The 17,526-nt window shown below is 50.8% G+C and overlaps 1 protein-coding gene across 3 annotated transcripts; it reads right to left on the reverse strand.

The window, feature by feature from the left end:
- Positions 1-87: 87 nt before the first annotated feature.
- Positions 88-17,030, reverse strand: Znf653 (zinc finger protein 653). Of its 3 annotated transcripts, none has more exons than XM_038322963.2 (9): positions 16,738-17,030; positions 13,641-13,684; positions 11,305-11,520; positions 2,391-2,999; positions 2,094-2,271; positions 1,878-1,989; positions 1,028-1,142; positions 600-699; positions 88-518 (listed from the first exon to the last, which is right to left on the reverse strand). In XM_038322963.2, the coding sequence occupies exons 1-9, from the start codon at positions 17,028-17,030 to the stop codon at positions 341-343; spliced, it is 1,845 nt and encodes a 614-aa protein (XP_038178891.1). In that variant the 3' UTR covers positions 88-340. The 3 variants fall into 3 exon arrangements, with proteins under 3 accessions (XP_038178891.1, XP_038178889.1, XP_038178892.1); XM_038322961.1 differs by having other exon boundaries at positions 2,094-2,295; XM_038322964.1 differs by lacking the exon at positions 16,738-17,030 and adding an exon at positions 14,049-14,539 and having other exon boundaries at positions 2,094-2,295.
- Positions 17,031-17,526: the final 496 nt, after the last annotated feature.

Genomic DNA, 17,526 nt, shown 5'->3' on the forward strand with positions numbered 1-17,526 from the left:
GCCACCCCCAACCTAGTCTTGGGTCAGGAGAGCAGGTTAATTGGTCACAAAGGTGTGCCCAACCCCCACAATTATTCATGTCTAGGGGAAGGGCATCTCCTTTTTCACTTTAATCTCATTCTGTGTTCTTGACACAGTTCGGCAGTGTTGTCCCAGGTGCCAGCTCCATGGGAGGGACGTGAAGGGACAGGGCAGGGCACCTGCCCAGGGGGAGTGGGGAACACCTCCTTCCGGCCTGCGGTTGGGGCAGCCCCAGTGGCTGTCTTGGGTTCTGACAGGTCTGGGCATGATGTCCAAGAGTACAAATAAATAGAGGCTGAGGTCCGTGGGAGCAGGCAGGTCAGGTAGGCTTGTGGTCTGGGTGGCTTTTGAGCGTGTGGAACTTGACGCTGTCCAGCTTCTCGAAGCGCTTCCCACAGCGCTCGCAAGTGAAGTTGTACTGCACCTCTGCCGTGTGCTTCTTCATGTGCCAGTTGAGCGATGCACGCTGCCTGCACTGGTACCCGCAAATCTCGCACCTGAGTGGGCCAGGGGCGGGTCACCTGAGACTCCCCTGCGACCCGATCAGGTCCCTCCCTCCCTAGCACCCCAACACTCACTGCAGGGGCGTCTCTCCTGTGTGCGTGCGCCGGTGCACCTCCAGATGGTTCTTCCTCTTGAAAGATTTGCCGCAGGTCTCACAAGTGAACTCTCGGATGCCTAGGGATGGCAACAGCCTCAGGAAACTGCCCAGTAGAGGTGACTGCAAGGAGCAAGCTCCCCTACCCCATCCCACAACCCTGAGAACCGTGTTGGCTGGAGTCACAACAGGTAAGAGGACTGCAGTTCATGACACAGCGTGTCAACTGCTAAGATGAGCTCCGATGTGACCTGACCCAAGTTGGGACTTGGGGCAACTGCACATGAAAACAGTACCGGGTATAGGGAAGGATGTGGGGTTTCACTGTGCAGCCCAGGCCTCCTGAACGCTGGGATTTACACATGTGCACTACACTTGGCCTATGGGTGCCAGCTGGCAGGGCCTGACCTGAATGGATGATCATATGGCGCCGCAGGTGGTTGGATAAATAAAACTTCTTGCCACAGCCAGGGTGAGGGCACACTTTGGTCTTCCCTTTTCGGTGCACCAGGTTGACGTGGTTCTAGGGGTGAGAGGGGCAGGAGTGGTACCATGGGCCCACCTGGGGGCTATTAAAGTGGGAAGACATGCAGGTAGCTGGGACATTAGCCACAGTCAGCCTAGATTTGAGGGTAGAAAAGGCATTCCAGTATCCAGCTTGGACAGGAGCACTGGAGTCAAAGAGCAGCTTTATCAATCCCAGCTCTGGGCTCCAATTAACCTTGGCACCGAGGAAACTGAGGCTCCAGAGGCACAATGGCTGACTGATGCCTCACAGTTACTGCATTGCCCCGGGGAACTTGATTCTTGTTATTTCATTCTTTAACCCATGAGAACAGCCTGGGAGCTTAATACATGCTCAGAAAATCCAATAGTCTACTGGTGCTGCCTTCTGTGTGGAGAGCTGAGAAACCCTTGTTTGCCCCGGGGTATACCACCCACACTGTGAAGGTAAACTACAGGAGAAGAGTTCTAGTTGTACAGGATCTGGGGCTCCCATGTATGGCTGACCCCTGGGACTTTGGTGGTCTTCCCGTGGAAGACTAAGAGGGTGGTCTGGGGTGCTGGTAAGACCAGGCAGCTGTGTCTGATGTCTGCAGAGAGAGGGCTGAGAAAGCCAGATGTCCAGCAAGGCCAGCCAGGACAAAATGGGTTCCCGGACGCAGGCCCTGTGCCACTGACACCCAGTAGAGCCACATGCAGCCACATGACCAGGCCAGCTGGACTTAGCAACAGTCCTGCCTGGGGGTGGCCTCACCTGGAAGCTGCTGAGAGCCACATACACCTGGCTGCAGCCCTCATAGGGACAGTGGAACATCTCCAGCAGGCCGTCAGCATCTGTCACCCGTGACCGCTTGCTCCGCCGTCTCCTGGAGAGGAAGGAGCCTGTAGCATCAGGGTGTCAGGCCCCAGTGGGCTATAAGCCTGTAGCTGTTCCTTACCCTTGGTCCCACCCATCCATCCTAGCACCCACTTCTCGGGCTCCTTGGGAATCTCGTAGATGATAGCTGACATGTCACTGCTGTCCAATTCCTCTCCGTCCACATCTGCTTCTGCTTCTGTATTCTCGGGCATGGTAGTTGCCAGCTCTGTCAGCTCTGGGGCCACCGAATCCTCTTTCTCCTCCTTGAGCATATACAGGTCCTCCTTCTCTACGGGGTGACACGGGGCGGTGTCTGTGGGAATAAGGCTGTCAAGGAGCTCACTTTGAGCTCCTTCCCCTCTGCCACCCCTCCCAACCCCTGCCAGAGGCCACAGTGGCACCCCAGACCTTTCTTGGTCTCGATGCTGGCAATGGAGGTGGTGTTCACGGTGCTGTGCTGGGTGCCCTCGGGCTCCGTTTGTGTATAGGCTGCCACACCTTCCATCATGGCACAGGGTACCTCCTCACCCAGGCCACTGCTGGGAGTGCCACTGCCAGTAGCCACATTGAGGTGGATGCCCTCGGCTGTAAGGGTGTCATAACCAGGACCAGCAATGATGATCACCTGGGAGCCAGGCACCATGCCTGAAACTGGGCAGCTGGCCACCACCTCACCCAGTGCCTCCTGGGGCATGTTCTCAAAGAGGGTACTGGAGCCAGTGCCCATTTGCATGGGCACTGGTACACACACCACCGTCTCCAGGGCCTCGGGCCCACTTCCTGCAGGGTTTTGGCACAGAGGGGTGCCCTGCTCAGCCAGGCTCTCCACATGGTGGACATCAAAGGGGATGTGAACTCCTTCCTGAGTGATCAGTCCACTGCTGCCTGTAGGGCTGGCAGGGGTGGCTGCAGCCGCAGCTGAGGCTTTGGCCAGCTGGGTATCAGGAGGCTCATCCGAGTCAGAGCTGGAGCTAGAGCTGGATGAGTCCGAGCTGCCAGCCACCAGGCCACTGCCCACTGCAGAGACAAAAGGGAACAGTTATTAGCTGAGGAGATGGTTCAGTGCTTAAGAGTACTTACTGCTCTTAGAGAGTACCAGGTTCAGTTCCTAGCACCCATGTGGTGGCTAAATCCAGCCTGTAACAGCAGTTGAAGGGGGTCTGACACTCTCTTCTGGCCTCCATTGAGTACAGCACACATGTAGTATATTTATATACATGCAGGCTAAACACTCATACACATAAAAATATGTCTTTAATTTCTGTGTGCAGACTGGTGAGATGGTTTGGTGGTTAAAGGTACTTGTTCCCTGAGATTGGTTCCTGGAACCCATGTGTGGTGATCTGAATGATAAAAGTTCCTGTAGGCTCAGGCATCTGAACACTGGACCCCCAGTTGCTAGCACTGTTTGGGAAGTTTAACTTGTGTAGCCTTGCTGAAAGAAGCACATCACTAGGGGCAGGACCTAAGGTTACACAGCCTCATCTGTTTTCATCTGCTCTCTGCTTGTGTTTGCAGTTGGGCTCGCTGCTGTGCTCTACCACGGGCTCTCAATCCTCTGGAACCACAAGCCAGAATAAATTCTTTCTTTTGGTCATGGTGTTTTATCATAGCAACAAAACAGTAACTAATACACCGTATATCGGTGGAAAGAGAAAGTCGACTCCACAAAGTTGTCCCCTGACCTCCACATGTGCTCTGTGGCCTTACGTTCCCAAGCCACAGTCATCTCACACACATGCTACATACACAGTCTAATAACATGCTACAAACATCACACAAGTAAAACAATTTTTAAATGTCAGGTCAGGCTTAGTGGTACACATTTGTAGGTTCCCCACCCCCTGGCACTGGTGAGGCAGAGATATAAGAACCCCTGGGGTTCACTGATCAGACAGTCTAGACTAAATAGTGAGCTTCAGGTCAGTGAGGAAGCCTGTTTCAAAGGAGGGAGATGACAATTTTGAGGATGACACCCAAGGTTACCACTGCCCCCCCCCCACACATGTGAAAACATACACACATCTGGGGGGGGGGTGCAGTTAGTGGTGGCGGCAGTAGCAGCAGCTGGAATCTATGTATGACCCGGAGCTAGGAACTGTGATTTCCAAGTCTAGAGCCAGTGGTTCCTTCTAGGTCCCTGTATACCTGACTTGGCTAGCTATACTCAACCACTAGTCTCTTTTCGAGGCTCTCACATTGCTCTTCCCTGGCCTCTCTGGCTTGTTGTTGTTGTTTTTGTTGTTGTTGTTTTGAGATAGGGTCTCACTATGTATCCCTTGCTGGGGATACATATGTAGACCAGGCTGGGGCCTCAAACTCAGAGATCCACCTGCCTGTTTCTAAAGTGCGGGATGAAGGGCGTGCGACACCACACCCAGCATTAGCCCTCTGATTCTCACACTGACTTGACGCATGTCAATGCTATCATCTCAATTAATTCCATAGGATTCAGAAACAACCTATCTGGAGTAAGCTTCTAACCTATTAAGTCAAGGGCTCTGTCACAAGGCTCTGTCCACTTCTGATGCCCATGGAAAATTCTGGTCCACCCTGTGTGTCTGAGGTATCAGCTAGGAATTCCCATGATGCCACTCTCAGGTGCCATGACTTGCTGGGATGACTTACATACAGAACTTTAGGAAGTTCTTCCTTTGGTCTGCTTACGATCACAACTTTATCATGAGGTTGTAATTCATCAATGGTCAGAAGAAGTCAACACTGGAGTCACAGTGCCTGGTTCCTGGTGACAGGTTTCAGCTTCTGCACTTCTCCGAGTGTGCCTCCCTCTCAGCACCATCAAGTGTCCACCCCACCAGAGCTCTCCGCTCACTGCTCACGAGCCTGGGTGTGCGTGGGTGGAGGCCAGAGGCGGACGTCTGCTGTCTCCCTCAATCTCTCTCCCTTATTGTTTTGTATTTCTCACATTTACTTATTTGCAGGAAGGGGCACCATGGTGTCCATGTATGGAGGCCAGAGGATTACTTGCAAAAGTTAGCTCTTTCCTTCCGCCATGTGGGCCTCAAAGACAGAACTCAGATCATCTGGCTTGGCAACAAATACCTTTACCTGCTGGACTATCTCACTGGCTGGCACTCAGCTTTTCTGCAGGTGCTGGGGCCCCAAATTCATGTCTTCACCCTTGAACAGCAAGTATTTTACTGATTAAGCCATCTCCCCAGCCTCAGAAGAGCTCTCATGACCAAATGTTCAGCCGCTCCCTGATGGGAGGGTGTTAAGCTTACATCTTCCCTCTGCTCCTGTGTTTGGTCTTGTAGATGGCTAGTCCCCCTACCCAGCAGCTATGTAGTTGTGGTACCCAGTGCTGTGGGATAATGCTCTTGTACACAGTCAAGATTTGTCACTCATACTGGTTTAATGAAATGCTGATTGGCCAATAGCCATGCAGGAAGTATAGGCAAGGAAACCAGACTAAGAGAATTCTGGGAAGAGAAAAGACAGAGATGCAGTTACCAGCCAGATGCAGAGGAAGCAAGGTGAGAATGCCTCACTGATAAAAGGTACCAAACCCTGTGGCTAAACACAGACAAGAATTATGGGTTAAGTTGTAAAAACTAGTTAATAAGCCTAAGCTAATAGGCCAAACAGATTATAATTAATATAAGCCTCCATGTGTTTCTTTGGGACTGAATGGCTATGGGACCTGGTGGGACAGAAACTTCTGTTTACAACCCAGAATCACCTAACTAGCATAGATTTAGGGGTATTCCAAAGAGCTCCTTAAAGTGACTCCATATGAATTACAAAAAACATTATCAGGGCTGTAAAAATGGCCCAGTTTAAGGTTAAAGAGCACTTGCTGCTCTTCCAAAGGACTCAAGTTCTATTCCCAGGGAGCTCTCAACAGCCCTAGGAAATCTGATGCCCTCTCTGGCACATGCACATACACACAGGCGAGCACACACACATGCACACTGATAAAGTAAAAATAATTAAGCAACTACTCATTGTGTGACTAGTTTACAAACAAGAACAACAAAAACCCTTCTCCATTCAGGAAATTCTAAAGATTCTGGAAGTTTGTTCGGGGGAGGGGGGGATTATTGGTTCTAGAACTCCAAGCTGACATCAACATTCTCAGAAACTCAAATCCTGTGTATAAAATACAGTATCTGGGGGCTACAGAGATGGCTCAGTGGGTAAAAATCACTTGCAGTCAGGACTGAGGATCTAAGTTTGACCCTTAGGACCCCATGGTGGAAGGGTGAGCAACCAACCCCTACTAAGTTGTCCTCTGATGTTCACTGACATCGACATTGGTGCCATGCCACACACAGTCCTCCCAACAAATAAATGTAATAAAAATTAAACAAATAATAAAATGCAAACCTTCATAGAACCTATACACACTTCTTTTGCCTTAAATAATTTGTAATACCTGACACAATACAAACCACTCTTTCTATACTGTATTGCTTCAGAAGCAAATAGACAAAACAGAAGGAAGAAAGGATTATGCACCTCAAAAAAAAAAAAAAAAAAAAAAAAGGAAAAGGAATCAAAAAGAAAAGAGGCCCATACTGTGTTGTATTAGAAATGACCTCACACATGCTGACCTTGCCCCTATGTTCAGTTGGCTGACTCTGTATGTAGACAGAAGCATTGAGTATGAAACACATGGGCACAGAATACAGGCTGTATCTACTGTATGTGTGCATAGGTGTTTATGTGTCTGAATATGTGTGCACATGTGTACAGATATATGTGGAGGTCAAAAACCAATTTTGGTACCTTCCTCAATCACTCTCTGCCTCCCTTATTCATTTATTTTTACTGTATATTTTGAATCAAGAGTCTCAGTATGTAGTACTGGCTGGCCCAGAACGTACTATGTAGACCAGGCTAGCCTTGAACTCACAGAGATCCACCTGCCATTGCCTCTCGAGTGCTGAGACATGTGCCATCATGTTTGGCTCGCTTTATTTTTGGAGGTAGAGTCTCTCCTTCAATTTAGAGTTCACCATATTGGTTAGACTGGCTGGTCAGTGAGCCCTGGGGAGTTCCTGTCAGGTCTCCCCACTGCTGGGATTACAGGGTATACCATGACACCTGGTTTTTGATGCATGTGCTGGGAATTGATTTCATGTTCTCATGCTTGTACCTCCCTACCCCTCAACTGTATCTGTTTCTATGACACCATAGGCTACGCCAGTGGCCTGGTGACTCTAGGTATTCATGGGGAGCTGGGCTTCCCTACTGAGTCCTTGGTACTGCATTCTCTGTTGCCCCCATCTCAGAATCCATTCAGTGACACTGGGATCCTCCCCACTAGATTTTCTTCCAGCAAAGCCTGTGCTGCTCACAGGTGGCCCTGTCTCACAGGGTGGTAGTTCTACCCTTCCTGTAGCTCAAGCCAATGTCCTGGGGTTATACTTGACCTTCTCTCACACCCACTTCCAATCTGTCAGTAAAACCTGTTGGGGCTACGTCCAAAATCCATCCACCCACAGCCCAACTGCCTCTCTTCAATCCCTACAGATGCTGGTCCATGGCCTCAGCATCCCTGCAATAGAGGCAGCTTGGTTCCCCAGCTCCTAAGAACCTGCTCATCATTTCCTGCCAAAGAGACAGGCCAGCTTTTCCTCCTGTGCACACATACCCTGCTGGTCTGCATCTCCCATGCCATGCAACAGGTAGACACAGCCCAGCTCTGGTTCCAGCCAACAGAGCAGCCAATATGGTTTCCCTTGGGCCAACCTTCCACCTTCCTGACCCTCTCATCCATCCTGGCAGGCCCAGGAGGAAGCTAGAGCCACAGGACGAAAAGAACCTGAGTTCTCAGGTTTGGGGTGTGTCAGCTCATCGACTTTCCCTGGGAGGCATCCTGATCACCTGTCTCAAACAATCCCCCTTTCCATAATATTTGATGTACTTGCTTATTTTATTTATCATCTGCTTTTGCTCTAGAACAGAAATGCCACAAAGGGGCCAGAGATATGGCTCAGTAGTTAAAAGCACATACTGCTATTGCAGACATTCAGTCCCCACACCCATGTTAGGAAGCTTACTACCTGCAACTCAAGCTCCAGGGGATCAAAGGCTTCTGGCCTCCTTGAGCACCTGCACTCATATGTGCACACACATGTGCACACACAAAGGAGGCCCTGGGCAGAGCACTTCTTCCACTCCCAGAAGGCCACCAGTAAGAAAAGGCCCAATATTTCAGTCAGGTATTTGTTACTAAACATACACAAAGACTGAAGGGAATGGAGCCATGAGTGACTGGAACTTATGTTATTATGCTCAAAACACAACTGGCCATGCCATCGGGGACCATTAGTTCTGCGGCTCCAGAGCCTGGATCAGTATCTGCTAGCAGTTGTGTGAATGGGCTGCCTTCACAGCACCACTCTGGGCCCCAGAATCACTCTGGGGCCAGCCCAACTGGCACTGGGGCTATTAACTATGAAAACAGACCAAACGGGTAGATGAGTTTTGTTTTTAGTTTCTTAGTGACCCTTGGGGTATGGCTATGCTTGGCTAAGTGTTCCCCAAAGGCTCCTGTTTTAAAGATATGGTTCCAAAAACGGCACCATTAGAAGGTGGGGAGCCTTTAATAGGCAGGCTGAGCCTGAGGACTCAGGTCACAGGTGGGTCTTTAAGGAAACTGTGGGGCCTCAGCCTGCTCCAGTTTTCTCTGGCAGAAGCTGTGATGACTGGCACTTTCCTGCAGGCAGCCCCACTGTTGCTGTCCCTAAGCATCAGGTTCCAACGGCACCAGAACCTCTGAGACCTAGGCAAGCCTTTCTTGTCCTAAGTGGGTTGTTCTGGGCATTCAGTATAGTGACAGAGAGCTGACTCACACAGGCACGGAGACCGTCTTGATTGGATGCCGCAGGGTGGCTAGTAAGAGGAACAGGCCTTTCTGCCACTTATAACACCTGAGCCCCCAGTTACTCAGGAGACTGAAGCAGAAAGATCACTAGTTCAAGGCCTACTGGCATTATAAAATGAATTCAAGGTCAACGTGGGCAACCTGGTGCTCCATCCCTGGCTCCAAAAAAGCTCAGGGTAGAATGTTTGCCTATCACCTGTAAGGCTCTGAATTCTATTTCAAGCACCAAAACAACAATCATCTGTTTGTGTCTGGACTTCACAGCTCCAGCAGAAGGTTCCCAGTCTGACTCTTGGGAGGTGGCAAGACCACTCCAGGCATGGGCCAAGGTAGGGAGAGGCACTTGGGGACAAGGCCAGAACAGGAGCAAAGCCACTTCCTTACTACTGCCTGGGCAGACATGGCTAATGAATCACAGGGCTCACTCCAAAAAGCCCAATTATAGAGGTCAGTGTTGGCCTGGGATGACACCATCATAGCCTAAGAAGTACCAGATAGACAAGTCCCAATCCTCCTGGGCTTCCTCAAGGGCTCTACAGCAGGACAAATGACAGGGCTATGGCGAGAAGTCAGATGGCCCAGGGTAGGGCCTCCAGTGGGGCACACTGAGGGAGAAGTGGCAGGCTGAAGAGGACAGAGTGCTAACCAAAAAGCACAGGATACCTGCTCTGATAGTTTGGATGGCATTGGGCCCCCATAAGCTCATAGGGAGTAGCACTATTAGCAGGTGTGGCTTTGTTGGAGGAAGTGTATCACTGTGGGGGTGAGCTTTGAGGTCTCATATATGCTCAAGCCATACCCCAGTGTCTCAGTTCACTTCCTGCTGCCTTTGGATCAAGGTGTAGAACTCTTAGCTCCTTCTTCAGCAACATATATGCCTGCACAACACCATGCTCACCACGATAATGGACTAAACCTCTGAACTATAAGCCACCCCAATTAAATGTTTTCCTTTGTAAGAGTTGCTGTGGTCATGGTGTCTCTTCACAGCCAAAGAAACCCTAACTAAGACACCTGCCCTCTGGAGATGAGCCAGGCCCAGAGGGGTGGCCGTGGGTGAGGCCACCAGGAGTACTTCTCATCTCAGCTTCCCTTCAGCCAGCTGGGATGCCACCTGCTTGGTGATGCCTGCCAGCACAGACTTAGCTCTGAGGACTGACCCCACCCTCAGGCCTGCCCCAGCACTTGGCAACTGGCCCTGTAGGCCTTGTCAGTCCTGCCAAGTCCTGAGGTAGTTATCATGCAGCACCCTCACTGCCCACACCAGGATGTACTCGGGCCTTCCTGGGAGTCCCTCTCAGACTCAGTGGGCAGCTAGCCCAATGGGATTTGTGTGGGATAGGAGAGAGAGAGGGGATAGTAAATGTGACAGACCTCGGGGTGGGGTGGGGGACGGCAGGGATGACAGTGGAAAACAGAAGATCAAAGACAGGAAAGAAGCTTGAGTGTGGCCCAGGCTGTAATCCTAACTACTTGGGATGCTGAGGCAGGAGAATTTAAAGTTCAAATTCAAGGTTTACTAGAGCTACTAGAGCTACAGAGAGTTCAAAGCCAGCTTGGGGAACTTGATGAAACCTTATTTCAAAACTAAAAAGAGGGCTGAAAGGGGCTGGAGAGATGGCTCAGAGGTTAAGAGTACTGATTGCTCTTCTAGAGGACCAGGGAATACAATACCACTTCTGGCCTTCAAAGGCACTGTGATGCATAGACATACACAAGCAAAATAACAATACACATAAACAAAAAGTGAAAAAAAAAACTTTAAGGGCTAAAAAAAAGGGAGTGGGGACCAAGGAGGTGTGGCTCAGTTGAAGAACATGTGCTTAGAATCTTTCCGTGAGGAGCTAAGGGCATGGCCAAGTGGTAGACGCCTGCCTAGAATATACTAGTTACAGGTCAGGTTTTGCGCGCACGTCTGTAATCCCAGTATTTGGTACACCGAGGTAGAAGGGTTGTCCAAAATTCGAGACTAGCCTGGGCTATAAAGAAAGACCCTGACTTAAAAAAACAAAAGAAGATTGAATGTGGTGGCGCACACTTTAATTCCAACACTCGGGAGGCAGAGGCAGGGCAGATTAGTGTGAGTTCAAAGCCAGCATGGTACAAAATAGCAAGTTCCAGGTCAGCCAAAAACAAATGAAAAATTGCATAAAATATTTAAAAGAAAACCAAAACCAGTAATTCAGCTGATGAGAACAAAGGGGAGTGAGAAGGGCAAGACAGGGAAAGGGAGCTGAGAAAGCTGGAAGAAATGAAAAGGCTGTTAGTGCACAGGAGGACAGCATTCTGCTCAGCTTGGCAGGGACTCAAAGGCTGCAAGTCTGCACAGAGCTTGGCCAGGCTACATCCTGGCTGATACAGTTCTGACAGCTCCCTGAGGCTGAGGGCAGCCCAGGCTGGTCCACCTGGGAAGAGTGCAGAGGCCCCATGCCTGTTATTCCTGATGCCCGTGCCCTGAAGACCCACCTTTGTCACTGTCAGGCTCTGAGTCACTTAAGGGCTTGAGTGGAGAGTGCAGGTCCTGGAAATAACGGTGGCCAGCTTCACATTGCCACACAGCCGTTGTGTAAAGGCCAAAGGTAGGGTCAAGCTCAGCCAGGTGTGGCTCATACGGGCACCGGTGCTTGTGGTCCTCATACCAGATCACCATGTTTTTCAGGCAGTTCACGTTGCGCCGCCGCCCTGTGGACACAGGGGCCAGGTGGACATGAGGACAGGCGCTCCACTCCCCTGGAGCCCACAGTTCCACAGTCTGAGACAGCCTCTTGAATCCCACTCCACTCAGCAGGAGATCAAACTGATGCTAGGAGAGGTGACACAGCCTAGAGACGACTAGGACCCGGCTGAGTGAGGTCATATAGATTATGGGGACTGGCACATACTAGAGGCAAAATAATTGTTAGCTGTTTTCCTTTAAAAAAAAAAAGGGGGGGGGCTCATTATGCAGCCCAAGATAGCTTGGAACTCAGAGAGATCTGCCTGCTTCTGTCTCCCCAGTGCTGGGATTAAAGGTATGCGCCACTGCTGAGCTTTTAGTTGGTTTTTTGGGGGGATTCAAGATGTGTGCCACCATACCCAACTGCTTCTTAATAAAAATCTTCATCAATACCTCTGGGCTAGAGCCACACAGTCCTAGGAGTTCTCCCTGGTGTCAGCATGCTAACATCTACAACCACAAGGGGGTGCCAGGAGAGCAGGGCATATCCCCTCTCAGCTCAAAATCCACTGGCCACCACCTCAAAAGGGGAAAGAGGAAAGCAAGTGCCAAGGTGGCTAGCAAGACCATATACTATTGTCAGGTCCCACACCTTCCCTTTCATACTCTTCACTCCTTCCAGCCACATGCCCTCCTAGCTGTCCTTTAAATGAGCTAGGTAAGGTCCTGCCTCGGCCCTTGCACATCCTCCAGATGACAGCCTCACTCAGAGATCACCCACAGGTGTCCTCCTCTAAGAAGCCACGCTCTTCAGAGTCATGCTAGCCAACTTTGGTCTGTTCATGACAGCACCAAGAAGCTGCCTGTGGCTGTCTATTCAGACACCGCCTGTCTGTCTCCCCCACTAGAATGACAGACAGCTCCACAAAGGCTGTCATTCCACACCATCAGTATTGCTTCCTCGGGGCTGGCTAGGGCAAGAAGTCAGCAGACATGGTGAGGGTGCTGGAGGGCAGGAATGGCAGAGCCAAACAGCCTGCGTTCAGATCTTGGCTTTGTCAGAGCTCTAAGTGAGTGGTCAGGGGAGAACCAGGATTCCACCTTTGGAGACTGCCACAGAGGCAGAAGGGGTAAAGAAGCCACAAGGGCACAGAGGAACGCTAGGGCCTATGAGTGTGATGGGGTAGGGCTGTCCTACACTTGTAGATCTGGGAAGGAGAGGTATTTGGGCTGAGGGAGTGTGCCCAGGGTCTGCATCCTCATGAGAACCCATCAGTGACATGGAACTTCAACAGCTGCTCCACTTCCAGCCTGGCACTACCTAACCCTTTGGGGTTGCACAGTCAAGATGGTTACTTGCCTCTGCCTCCAAGAACTCATGTGCCAAAGCTGTAAGTGGGAATGGTTAAGCATGCCTGTAATCCCATCAGACAGGGTGGTTTTGAGTTTTGAGGCTAGCCTGGGTTGCAGAGTAAAACCGGTCAGAAAAAAAAGTATGCCACCAAGATAGTTCAGTGGTAAGTGGCTGGCTACCAAGCCTGACCCACCCGAGTTAGATACTCAGGACCTATGTGGTAGAAAGCAAGAACCAACTTCAAGTAGTTCTGACTTCACACCTGTGATGTGTACACACATGTGCACACACACAAAAGAATACTTTTTTTTTTTAAATTGGAAGCTGGGGATATGGCTTAGTTGTACAGAACCTACTCAGTGAGCACAGAGCCGTGGGTTCCATCACTAACAGCACAAGAATTGTACTTGTGGCACATACCTGTCAGCCTAGCACTGTGGGATAAAGACCATCCTCTGCTATAGAATGAGCCTGCGCTCCACTGAGACCCATGTATCAAAGAAGAGGCAGAGCAGGGCTCATTGCCACCAGGTGGTTCTCTTAATCACCCAGCTGAATGCCATGGAGACCCACAGCCTAATGATTTGGTAAGGCACTGAGGTCATGCTGGGAGGGGCCTCTTTAGATTCAGCCCACCTGGCACACAACACACTCTGCCTCTAGCAGGTAGGGCAGGGACTAGCTCTTCCACCTTCCAACCACGCAGCAAAGGGACAGGGATGGTAACTGGGCTGCTTCTAGGCTATGCACTGCACGTGCTCCCACCCCTCCCCATGCTGCAGCTCCACTTACTTTTCTTCCGTTTTGGCTTTTTGGGGACTTGCTCCCAAGGCTTCCTGCAATACAGAGAGGCGGTGAGGGTGAATTTGGAGCCAAGTTGGGCCCAAGACCTGACCTGGTATCTGCTCTGGGATGGAATCTGAACTTCTGCTGTCCTCTTCCCTTTCCAGCAGTCCTTGGTTTGGGTAACTGCCACTGGCAGCAGCCCTGAATGGAGGCCTCTTACCATTACTTAGCTCAGAGAACACTAGCCCTCAGAAAATCACAGGCAGATGAGATGTGGGAGACTTGGAAGAATGCTAAGAGAGCTCCCTGACTCCTACCCTATGGGGCAAATGGCTTTTTTCAGAGTCAGTCTATGTATCCACAAATTCCACCAGCCATCAATTGATAATGTTAGTCAGAAATGTGGGCACACACCTGTCTCCCCAGCACTCAAAAGGCAGATGTGGGAGGATCATGAATTTGAGGCCAGTCTGGATTATATCAAGAAGTCAAGGCCAGCTTACATCATATAGGGAAACCCTGTTTCAAGAAGTAAAATAAAGAAAAAAAATAATAGAAAAGAATATTGGAGCACATGCCTGGCATGCAGAGCCCAGGGTTCCTTTCCCTGAATCAAATAAACCCTATGTGACAGCTCATGCCTATAATCCCAGAACTCAAGAAGCAGAGACAGGAGGATTATTGCCAAGTTCCTTCTTCCTGGCCTCCCAGTGCCTACCTTTACTCATGCTTCAATGTAAGAGTTTTATTCTTAAAAATAATTTGTGTTCCAAGACAGGCTCCAAAGCTGCAGAGAAACTGCCTCAAAAAGCCAACATAATAGTAATAATAATTTGTGTTACACTTATTTATAGAGGTAGGGAATATGCCATAGTGATTGTGTATGGAAGGCAGAGAATAGCTTGCAGGAGTCAGTTTTCTACTAATGTGTCCTGGGGATCAACTAAGGTCATTAGGCTTGAAAGCAAATGCCTTTCTCTGAAGTGCTGTGATTACAAACATGCAATAAATCTAGAGCTTCATGCATGATAGGTGACATGCCCAACTAGTGTGTGTGTGTGTGTGTGTGTGTGTCTGCACGCATGCTTGCACATGGTGGGGGTGGGATCCAGAGCTTTTCACATATGAGGTACTCCACCACTGACCACTGAATTATATACCCCTTGCTCCTGGCTGATTACTGCCCCACAGAATCAAATTATTTTTTATTTTGTTATGTTTTTCCTTTTGAAATAAGGTCTCTATGTGGTCCTGGCTATCTTGGAACTCAATACGTAGACCAGGCTAGCCTCAAACTCAGAGAGCTCCATCTGCATCTGCCTCCAAAGTGCTAGGATTAAAGTCATGTGCCACTATGCCTAGCTAACTTTTAAAAAATTATTTCATTATTTCATGTGCATACGTTTTTGCCTGCATTTATGCCTTTGTACCATGTATGTGCCTGCTGCCCATGGAGGTCAGAAGGATCCCTTGGAACTGGAGTTACAGATGGTTGCAAATCACAACCTAGAACCAAACCCAGGTCCTCTGCAAGAGCAACAAGTGCTCTTAACACTGAGTTACCTCTCCAGCCCCCAGAATCAGGCAGATGAGGTCAACAAGAGAAGAATAAGATACACCATGAATCCCCACTGTGGCTGGATCCTTTCTAAGCTCTGTAATTTTGTTTGAGACAGGGTATCATGATGTAGCTAGCCCTGGCTGGCTGGAACTGTCTGTGCAGACCAGGGCTAACATTGAATTTGGTGTTCACAACACACAGCAGCTGGCTGGGGAAGCTGAGGTGTCAGTGGGGTTCCAGGTTGAACTCTCTCTCCACGGCTGAACTTCAGCCTCTCTTTCCCACTGCAGGTATTTTTGCATTATGAAACGAACAGTAGTAAGCTCTGTTGGAAACACTCCGCCTTCTGCTGTTCTTAAGGGCACAGGGTCTTTACTCTTGGGCTGTTCTGCAGTTTTCTTCTCTTCCTGTCACTGAGTTAGAGGGACCACCCTACCCCAGACAAAGGATGTTGGAGGGCACTGATACAAACATTCTTGGGTCTGAAATATGGGGGAGGGAGCGGACGTACTTTCAGAGACAGTTTCTCGGTATGGGCAAGCAGTACATGTCGATTTACCAACATATGAACATATATGAACAGTGTGGTGAAACACACATGGTAGGAGAGGACCAGCTCCACATGGCTGTTCTCTCATCTCCACCTGTGGACCTACACACACACACACAATAATAAAATCTTAAAAGAACCCTATGCCAAGCCTGGTGTATGCCTTTAGTCCCAGTACACAGGATGCTGGGACAGACAGATCCTTGAATTCGAGGCCAGCTTGGTCTACAGAGCGAGTTCGAGGTCGGCCAGGGCTACGCAGAGAAACCCTGTCTTGAGAAACTAACCAACAAATAAATAATTAATTAAGCCATGGCACCCCTAAGCCCCTTGGCTCCTGGGGAACAACTCAGCTCCGAGTTAACTGGCATCAGGGAGGACCAGAGTCCTTCGCAAAGTCTTCGAGTTCAGAAGGAGCAGGTCAGGTGGAGTGAGTCTTCCCCTTCCTGCTGACTTTATAGGTAGCCCCGACAAGGGAGTTGAAACAGAGCGCTGGCTGGAGAGATGGCTCAGTGGTGAAGACCCCTTTCTGCACTTGCAGAGGACCAGGTTTGGTTACCAGCACCTACATGTTGTTCACAACCATCTGTAACTCCAGTTCCAGGGGACCTAACACCCTCTCTGACCTCCGCAGACCGCGCACACGCACACGCACACGCACACACACACACACAAACACACACACGCAGGCAAGCTAGTCACATACAGAAAACCAGAGTGGTGCCAGGCACCTTTGCAAATTCCCACCTGCGAGACGCCCCAACCGAGGCCAGGATGGGCCAGTCAGAGCTCCTGGAGGCGGGCAGAGGGGCGGGGAAAGGCTGGCATTGGATACTCAGCAGGCCGGAGGCGGCGCGTGAGGGGTCCGGGTCGCCTAAGCCTCAGACCGAGGCCTGCTTGGTGGCTCGGGGGCGGGGCCTCCGGGGGCGGGGGGCCGCGCTCTCCCCGCCTCTCCCTCCTTCCCTCCCTCTCCCGGGCCCGCGCCCCCTCACCCGTGGCGGCCGGTACGCTGGCCGCGCTCCAGTGAAATGAGGTAGGCAGCGAGTTTGGCGTCGCTCCAGCCGCTGCGCCGTCTCAGGTCCACCCAGGGGCCGTGCGCCTCGCCCAGGTACACGCGCCGCACGTCGTACTTCTTCCGGGACTCGAGCCGCCTCCGGGCCCGGTCCGACTCTGTGAGCCGCGGTCGGCCCCGCGCCTTTCGACCCGCCGCGCCCTCCTCTGCCGCCGTATCCCCGCCTGCCCCCGCCCCCGCCTCCACCCCGGGCTCTGGAGCCCGCTCCGCCATCCCCCCCACCCTGGTTACCGGCCTCCCCCGTTGTTAGGAGCCCCAACCGGAAGTGGCGCGCCTAGTCTGCGCCGCCGGGAGATTTCTCACAGGTTCTCCACTGCCCGCGGCGCCAAACGGGGGACAGCTAGCCGGAGCTGCGCATGCGCCGGCCAGGAAGACGGCACACTCCAGTTACCGGGCTACTTGGGAAGTGGAGGCAGCACGTTCCAAGAACTCAAGGTTATCCTTGGCTGTCTCTTGAATTGTAGAGCAGTGTGGGCTACTTAACACTATCTTAAAAGATTTTTTTTTTTTTTTAGGCCGGGCGGTGGTGGCGCACGCCTTTAATCCCAGCACTCGGGAGGCAGAGGCAGGTGGATCTCTTGAGTTCGAGGCCAGCCTGGTCTACAAGAGCTAGTTCCAGGACAGGCTCTAGAAACTACAGGGAAACCCTGTCTCGAAAAACCAAAAAAAAAAAAAAAAAAAAAAAATTTTTTTTAAAGGCCAGGGTGAT

This window comes from Arvicola amphibius, chromosome 3 (assembly GCF_903992535.2).
Source record: "Arvicola amphibius chromosome 3, mArvAmp1.2, whole genome shotgun sequence".
NCBI lineage: Eukaryota > Metazoa > Chordata > Mammalia > Rodentia > Cricetidae > Arvicola > Arvicola amphibius.